At 36.4% G+C, this 9,747-nt stretch overlaps 1 protein-coding gene across 5 annotated transcripts in view; it reads left to right on the top strand.

Annotated features, from left to right (window-relative positions):
* Positions 1-8,795, top strand: part of CEP85L (centrosomal protein 85 like) — a 99,940-nt gene extending 91,145 nt beyond the window's left edge. For all 5 annotated transcript variants that reach the window (XM_072408813.1, XM_072408815.1, XM_072408814.1 and 2 more), the window contains 3 exons: positions 1,430-1,537; positions 2,364-2,577; positions 4,646-8,795. In XM_072408813.1, the coding sequence (XP_072264914.1) occupies positions 1,430-1,537; positions 2,364-2,577; positions 4,646-4,812 (489 nt within the window). In that variant the 3' untranslated portion in view covers positions 4,813-8,795. The remainder of the gene's footprint in view (positions 1-1,429; positions 1,538-2,363; positions 2,578-4,645) is intronic.
* The last annotated feature ends 952 nt before the right edge of the window (positions 8,796-9,747 follow it).

The following is a 9,747-nucleotide window of genomic DNA, read 5'->3' as shown; positions in this document are numbered from 1 at the left end:
GGCTTCCTAGTCAGGTTGGTCAAAAATGTCAAACCCAGAAGAAGCTAGGTAGAAGATGTTGGTGCAAGCGAGGGACCTTTTAGCCTTTGCACCACTGGAGTGAAGGTGCACAAAGGTCTGTCCAGATTTACATCTGGCAACATAGCATAGTGTAATTCTGGTAAACTTTTAGAAGAACAATCCTTTTTGAAAAAACGTCTTACTTTTTTATGGGCCCTCTAGATCATTTAAAGTCACATTATTGTGGAAGAAGTTAGAAACAGATGGGCATGTGTATGATTATTCCCCCTCCAAGGTGCTATCAATGGTGAGAGTGTGCAAAGATGCAGCTTTCATATCAGCATGAAGCATTGTGGGAAAGGCAGAGTGTTATTCTGGGCAAGTGCCACAGATGGTTCCCTTTGCATATCAACAGCCCTCTTGAGCATTGGAGACCTAAACAACATAAAAATCACTCTAAAGCCAGAAATTTGAGGCATTTACAAAATAATTATCTTGTATTAAGGTAAAACCCATTATTTTATTACCCATTAAATGAGTAAAACCCATTAAAGGGTCAACGTATATTATGCAGCACTTTACAATACATGGGGATAGCAAACGACAAACCTAATATACATATACAATACATTGACCCAGAGAAACCCTGTCCAACATAGTTTACAATCTAGGAGCACCTGCATACCCATGCACCAAGCTAATCTCTCCACTTCTGCTTTTATGTACAATATACATGACTAACCTGTCCTCTATGTTGATGGATTTGCCCCCTTCATCATATCCTAATATACATGGGGTGGCCATTCATTTGTTACAGCAGTAATGTGTAGGTGTCCTTATAGCAGCACAGAATGTGTTGCTTTTTGTGAGCCCATGCTGATGTGAAGATACAGCCCCAGGGAAGGGTCCATGACAGCTTTGGCACACAGTCATCACTTATATTGCTAAAGGAACATCATCTATCAATGAGGAGGACATCCTGAGGGAACAGCATCAGACTGAAGATGTTTTTTTAAGCCATTTAATTTTTCAAACCTCTTAAACATTAGTTTTGTTGCCAAAGTGTTTTGTTGTGTTAAACTTATGATATGAAGAAGTAAACTTTTATTTTTGGAGCCCCCTAAATTCCAGACCTAGATGTTATATTGACTTCTCTAAAAGTCACATTTAAGCTGTTAAGGCCCACCCTTGTTTGTTAGCACTTCAGTAAGCAGGATCTTTGGTATTGATATATGATCCAGGTGGGTCAAGTTCACTTTAAATCATTTTTAAAATCTAAACTGTAGCTTTTTTTAGTGTGCATTATAACACATTTAAAGTGCTACTTTAAGAAACTGTTCGTTTTGCATTTTTTATCGAGCATGCAACCTGTAAATTCAGCATGTACTTAGTTGTGTTAATTAATCTTTTCTTTTTCTTCTCCATGCAGGCGGTAAGGGATAAGCTATTCCAGGAGAGATCCTGTGTACTGGAGCTAGAGAAGAAGATAGCAGAGCAAGCAGAATGTACAGAAAAACTCCACACTCTGTGCCTGGAAGTAAGTGACTGAAACTACCTATATCATTGACCTCCAGTTATCAGAATAGATAACATACAGTGAATAACTCTTTTATCAAAATGAAAATACCCAATCGTTTCTAAATAAATATATTTATTCAAATAAATAATTACCTGTTAGAAGAGACTAAGGACTGATTGCTGTTTTTGCTGTTTGTATGTGTTGTACATCGCAGGCAGGAAATAAACAGCCCTGAGCTGCTGTTTTGTAGGCTCATTGACACACAGTGTGAAACGCTGGCTATAGCTGCTGTCATTAGTAAACATTTCTTCTGCTTCCCTACATTGCTGCATCTTTCCCCTTCACATTAGAGCATTTGGTTCATTCTGCTGCCCATCTCAGTTAATTGACAGTGACTCACAAGGTTTTCTAGGTAACAACCCCTATATTAATCCCTGCTGGGCAGCTCAGCTTCCAGACATTTTATTTTACTGACAGTGTAAAACAGCATAAAGCCTGGTCTTGACACGTTATTCATGTACATCTACAACAAAAATATATAGTTTTGCTAGCTTGCTGAGAAATTTGTCATATCTGTAAGTAATGGGAATGTGCTTGCTTTGTCACTTACATCTTTTTGTGACCATTGATAGTAAAATGAATGCTGGTTGTAAAATAAATTCCTGGTTGTGCATCTTTACAATTTCCATTGGACACAATTATTGTGTCCCCATTCCACGTGCTCAGGTTAGAAGCATTAGAATACTGGGCCCATTCTGTGTATCCTGACCTTAGGGCAGGGTGATTAGCATGAATATGTAATATACATCAGCCTATCTTACAATTCATCTTTGATCTCTTGCAGAATGAAAGGTTAAAAGAAGAGAACAACTCCATGCGTGAACAACTAAAAGAGTTACTTGTGTCCCGGCAACCATTGTCAGAGAAGATGCCGGTGGCTGAGCAGTTGTTTAAGGAGATGTCCCACTGTTTGTTTGACTTGAAAGCACTTTGCAGTATTCTAAATCAGCGAGCTCAGGGAAAGGAGCCCAACCTCTCATTGCTTTTGGGCATTCGCTGTAAGTTATACAATACTGTCAATGTAGACTTTCGGTATTTGTTGTTCTGTTTTCTCGTTTCAGCTATAAACTTTTTTTTTCTGTTTTTAGTTGTGATATGCATAATTTCCACTAGACTTTTTTTATGTGTAATCCGTAAACTATGGCCACACTTCTCTTCACTTTTTCTTTAAAGAAGCACTATATAGAAAAATATAGTGTTTGGATATCTGTATGTGTTTAATACCAGTGTTATGATTTGTTATATTCGTTCCTTTTATATTCAAATGTTTATATTTTCTGCACTTCTACATGCAGACCAATCTGTCTAGCAAACATAAACGCTGTACGGTTAAAACAAACTCTTATCATTGTATCAGTCAGCATTGTTATTAGAGAGATTTTCTTTGCAGATCATGGAAATAGTCCAATCATACTTTTTTGAGTATACCCTTTCTGGGGTGACATAACGGCCCTTGAATCAGATGATCTGATTGATGGGGCAGCTGTTACAGGGGTTTTATGGGACTTACTTTGGAAATTCAAAAACCATATTCATCAAGGGTTAGGGGGAAGGTTAGAGAACTTTCCACTTTTTTTGTTTCCCTAAATTATCTCTGCATCCTGATAGTTGTACAAAATGTATGTAACACTACGTTGACTGCCTATATTTCTTGTTGGAGGAAGATCCCCTACATGTGACCGCTCATCCACAAGACATGGCATCCGTAGTGATCTTTAGGGGAAGCTCTTGTACCCATTTCCTTCCCTGGCAAAAGTTGGTTGGGTTTTTCCACTATTTCATGGAGTGTCTGACCTGTAAGGGTAACTGAATCAATGAGTGCAGAGAACTCTTCTCCTAAATGGAGATAAGAAAACTGTAGGACAAGAATGTAGAATTGTATAGTACGATAATAAAACAACAATCATAAAAAACAGGGACGTTATATTAATAATAAAAGAATATCATTTAAGGTAAATGTTGTGATAATAACTAAGCATATATTTATACTGTCAGCCAACACTGCTTATTACACTATCACGGTCTGTAAACCATTTAATAGGAAGGCTTTGAACTGTTTGGGAGATACTCTGCTGCTGTGGGTAAATCCCTAAATAGCATTAAGTATGGTAGATTACGTATTTGTTGCTGTATTTTCAAGCACTTTCATAATGCCAAGTTATAAATGATGTTAGCACAGTTTATTGTATCAATGTCAGATTAATATTTAAGGTAAAACAAAAGATAAGATGTAATTGAGCTTGGCAATGCTTAAATCACTTATGGATTTCCGGTGCCAATATGGCCTAAAAGGGTATTTATTGGTATTCAGTTGAGCAGATCTGCTTTAGAAGTGTGAAGTTTGTGAGCCAAGAATCTAAAAATATTCAATATACAATAAGATTAACGGTGTTGTTTCCCTCAAAGCCACTTCTTTCTGGCATTGGTGAATCTCTCATCCCACTTTTAGTCTGCCTTACATTAAAAAGAACAATTTATTTAGTCTCTAAATAATTTAAAATATTTACAATGCTTTGGTGCAGCCTTTCTCAACCTTTAAAAACTTTCAGGTCTTCAGGCATTCTTAGCAATTTTTGGAGGAACTCTGGTTGAGAAACTCTGGCTTAGTGACACGTCAAGCAATGAGAACTTCATTGGTTAATGTAAAGTTTAAGTAAACAGCCACCTAAATACCAAAACATATTAGCCTGGTAATTAAACAAGTCCCATTTATATATTTTCTACATACCAGCAGTTAAGTAGCTTTTCCTAGTTCTCACACTACAGATTTAAAGCTTTGAGGCCATAAGTAAACTCTCCTTCCAGAAAGAACATTATGGTATGTTAGGAAGAATTTCAAACAAAAGGTAGATGTTTCAGGGTACTGATTAGGCTCATAAGACATTGCTAGATTTTCCCTGTAATATAACTATTATTAATGTTCAGGGCCACTTTATTTACTGCTTGGTAAGAATAAGTAAATACCTTAAGTCTGTGTGCTGTCCAGAAGTTTATGGATGTTTATTGTTTGGTATCTGACCAGACATTACCTGATTTTAAAATGGGTCCTTTTTTTTCTTTTCACAGCTGTTAACTCCTCCTCCGAGGAACATGAAGCCAGCATTCACAGCACGGAGACCCTCACCCAGAAACTGTCAGATGTACGTCAGCTACGCAGAGATATTGATGAACTGAGGACTACATTGTCGGACTGCTATGCTCAGGATATGGGAGATAACTGTATCACTCAGTGACAGTCTGAGATCTCTCATGAAATGCTCATGTACTGTGGTCCCTTGCATTTCAGGCTCATCACTTACATTGCAGTCTTGGAGCCATATGAAACTGGTGCACATACTATGCACAGCGCACCTGAGGTGCTTTCTCAAGAATCCCCCACACATTTCATCACCCTTCAGCATGAAGTAACCTGCTACTGTGTGATATTTTCTTTGTTTATAATATTGCTATAACTAAAAGCTGGACAAAATTTAGAAGACATGCTATATACCTTCCCTAGAGTACCCAGGAGAATGCCTGTGGATTTACATGGATGATTCAGAAAACTCTTCAGGAAAGAACTGCTGTGTGATGCCTTGTGTGAAAGGAGTGTGTTAAACCGTGTTGTTATCCATTGCTAAGCTGACAGTAATTGGAAAGGTACTTTTAATATTGGAAAGTAATGGCAGATGTATGTTTTCCCAGTGCTTAAAAACTATGGTAAGACTGTTTTTTTTTTTCCTGATAAAAAAAAAAAAAGTCATGTCACAGTGCACTGTCTATTAATCTGAGGGTTTAAAGTACCCCTGGTACACATGGGGCAAATGATTTATTCTCTTACACCAGCTGACATAGAGGTAAAGCTATTCTGAATATGGATTTGAGCTTCAAAAAGGCTCCCCATACTGTGTATACCTAAAAAAAAAAAAAAAAAACTAAAGTAAATCATTCTACCGAAACAAAACTTTCCATCACCTCCAACAATTAAATTTAAGCCGAAAATGCCCAAAGCATCCATCCACATTTTCCTGCATGAATTTTTGTTAAAATTTTTATTTATCCTGATAGTTTCCCACACATGCACCTTCCACCGAATGACTTGTACAGCTCACAAAAGGTGAAGTTTTTGCATTTTGTATGTGTTTTAACACATATGGCTACATGCATGCACATAAAAATGCCCATTAAGTTGGCTTAAAAACACATGAAATGTGAATAGGTCCTACTAAAACAGTATTAATATGGTTTTTTTTACATTTTAAAAATCCACTGCACCGCATTATTTTAATAAATAAGGAACACAATACAATATAATTTTATTGTTTATATCATATATTACATATTATATCATTATCTTACATTGTCCTTCAGGCATGTACAGGTACAGAAATACACATTTCATTATTGCTAGAAGGACATGGCCCACCCACTCTCCCATCGCAGGTCTGAGCCTCATATGGGGGAGTCCAGAGAGTCCTGCCCACCTCCTTGAGCCTGTGATCCATACGGGGGACATGGATCACGGCTCTGGCCGGTGCCCATGTCCCCTGTCCTTTATTAAATTTAGGGAGAACACAATACGTTCTCAAAACCTTGAACACTTTAGATCAACCTGTGGATTTAACTTATGTCCAAGGTCTTTTGAGAATTATTGCATATATTGACCACTGCACTTTCCTCTTAATTTAGTTTCTGTCCCAGCATTAAAACATGATAATCATTTCCAGCGATCCTATTATAGTTCCTTACCCACACACTGAAAGTGGATGTGTGCCAGGGTATTAGTCGGCCTTGTGTTCAGTATTTATTCCTACTCCTAGCACCTTTTCCTGTGCTATTGGTAGAATTGATGGAACAGCAGGCAAGTTTTAAATTGCAAGCCAGATTTCAGATTCACATTGAAAAATGTTATTTCATCTAAATTTCTACATTGACTAAATGGCTATCCCTGTAAAATGTATTATCAGGAGGAAAAAAAGGGTAAATTACTGCAATTTCTTTCAAGAAAATTTAGCCTATTTAAATCTGCAGCAGTATAAAGTGGTTCCAGGTACTCGAGTTGATTGCACTTGTAAGGCAAACTTTTGTCTCATGAGAAGTTATACACAAGTGTCTTCTGTGCGCAAGTAAGAGTGCACAGGAATTCCCATTCTCTATACTTATACAGTAATTATGTAGAGATGCAGTTAACATGTATTTTTAGAAATTAGAATGCCAGTTAGATTTCAGGCTTTTTTGGTTTGTTAAAAGCATCTTCTATAGACTAAACCAAGCTGAGAAATGCTATTCCCCCCTCCACAAAGACAGCTAAAACACAAATTGCCAATCAGCTCACATTGTGCTGCTGTAGGCGGCTCCATTTTGTACTACTCTACTTCCGTGTTGGTGGTGTAACCCACCATATAGCTTGTATAGACAATCCTTTACCTGCAAAAAAAAAATGTAATTTCTTAAACCTATTTCCTAATCTCTAAATCCATCTTGGAGACTGGGTAATTCATAGGGTGGCATGTAAAACTAATAGACTGTAAAATGCTACTATATATTCATACAGTTTAGCTATACGTAGAACCCACTTTCACGTTTCTAATAGTAAAAGGAAGGTGTTAGATTGGGTATGAGAACATCTATTTATTAACAATTGTTGATAAGCATTATTTATAAATCCTACACAAAATAATTTATATATAAAGTAGGATATCTGTACAAATCAATGCATTTTTTATGTAGAATGATTGTTATATTTGTGTCACCCTTCAAACATATTGGGGAATTTCGGATGGCCTGTAATTACCTAAGCCATTTTATTTAAGGAAATGAAGAGGTGTAAATTCCTTTCCCGTAAAAATTAACTAATAGATTTTTCATTTTAGAACTGTGGGAGAGTAAAGAGATGTCCATTGCAACCATTCTAGCAATCTCCAATTTAAAAAGCTGATTTGTTGCTTTGATCTACAAAGAAATACTTTGTTCCAACTCATTGATGGAATGTCCTTAAAGACAGAAAAAACTTGGTTATGGATATTCAAAGACTCATACATTTTTAACAAACAATTCATTAGATTTTTTAAACCCCCAATATTCTCTGCAACTGTGCAACAGTGAAAAAAGTAATCTTAAAAATTCACAGCATTTTTTTTTCCAGAACTTGAGCTCTTCCTGTTCACCCTTTAAATTTAATGTCCATTCCCTGTCCACAGTTTTACTTTACATACGAGAGCCCTATAGTTTTTTGTGGTTAGTGGATTCCATAAATTAAAGAACTCTAGATTCAAGTGTAAAATATATTTATTCACAGATTATTTTACATGTTTGTAGTCTAAGGATTTATTTATATTTTGCTCTGTAGTAGTTTACTGAGCTGAAATTACTGTAAAACATAAAGCTAGGACTTATGCGTAAGACTTCTCTGATTCATTCTTTATCGTCCAAATCTCACTTTGCCCTTCAAATTTGGATCTGATCATTAACCCTTGTTACAATTTATAGCAATGAGGTGAGAATGGAAACCATTTGTACCATTACTCTTACACCTAATGTAGTATTTGTGTGCTGTTCTATAAAGAATGAGATGTAACTGTAGGAGAATGTAAGTAAAATGAATTACTTTGAGAGGTTGCTTCATAAACCCCATGATCATTGCTTCATTAGCAATATAATTCTAACTGTGCCTTGTACTCTTCTACGTACATCAGATCTATGCCCATGTCTTTCACACCTGCACTTCAGTGGGATTTTAGTTGGATGATAAAATACACAGTAATAGGGATAACTATTCTTGTACATACATGTATTTTCTTTGCTCCATTTGTAGCTTAATATAACGTTTATTGGGTGTTTTCTTATTTATTTCAGTTTTACCAGTGTATTACCGTATGAAGATGATGCTGTCAGTCATTTGTTATTTTAAAGCACAGCTTTCCTTTGGGTGTGAGAGTTTGAAATGCTGATTGTTTGTGGGTCCTAACTGGGAATCCTTGAAAATACCTCATGTAAATACATTTGTCCTGTTATTGATAAGTAGAAGGAAGCCACTGGATGGTTGCCAAGTTATGCCTTTCACTTTTCAAAGGCGGTATTATTTTTTTGTAATTTAGATTTACAGCTAGAATTTTGAATGCCAAAGTTCTATTTATGAGAAAAAAAATCTTACATTTTAGCAAGTACAATTTTTCACTGGATTTTGTTTATGCTTTTTGAATATGTTACCGCGGAGTAAAATGCATTTTGTTACAAACTTTGTGTATTTTCTTTTTTTTTATGAAACACACACAAAATTTTCATGATCGTTGCTTCTGAAAGATGAACATTCTGTTCTATGGGGAAGGGAGGTGGGAGGACGAACAAGTGGCATCCTTCTGTTGTGCTCTCCTCCCTATGATCTTTCCCAATTAGTCCATCAGGACGGATCCATGATCGATTGCAGATTCTCTGACATCACACATCTGATGTGTACATAGCCTAAGAGCTTCTGAGATGTTTCCTGCTTGTTAATCACTAGTCAGAGACTATTAACAACAATACCTAACATAAGTTCCCTGAACACCGATGGTTAAACAAAAAAAAAAAAAACAGTGGGCCACAAGTATGGCCCCCAACACATCCTATAGTTTATGGAATAGTTTATTGTATTATAGGTACATTAAATACACCCTGAAAAACTCCAAAGACTTTAATGTAGCCTAAAGATAAAATCAGAAGTGTATACAGGAGTAGGCATGATGAAAACATTTTCACTGGTTTGTGGGTGCTCTAAAAGTCACCTTTTGTCTCCATTCAAATGCTCTGTTTGGACTTCAGCAGGTTATTTACTATGTGTACATGCCAAAATGCACTGGATTGCTTCCGTGTGATCGGCTGATTAGATCTTTCGGTCAATTAGCTGTTGTGATTTATTTACGTACGCATGTACGCAATTCTAGTCCGGGTTTTCACATGAAGAAAATGAACACTTAACAAGAATAATATGGCTCCCTTGATAATGGGCTATAGCTATAATAAACCATCAGGAGGTTTGACATGTGTCTAATAAATTGCAGCTGACCAGTCCTATAAAAAGGCACCAAGGCTATATAGCACAACAATGCACTGATGTAATTACTGTGTGTGCCATGGTGCATTATCACACCACCCCATTACACAGATTTTTTTTTTTCTGCACTGAGGTATATGATGAGCGGATTCATAAT

Source organism: Pyxicephalus adspersus, chromosome 4 (assembly GCF_032062135.1).
Source record: "Pyxicephalus adspersus chromosome 4, UCB_Pads_2.0, whole genome shotgun sequence".
Taxonomy (NCBI): Eukaryota; Metazoa; Chordata; class Amphibia; order Anura; family Pyxicephalidae; genus Pyxicephalus; species Pyxicephalus adspersus.
This window is presented reverse-complemented; position numbering and strand designations above follow the sequence as displayed.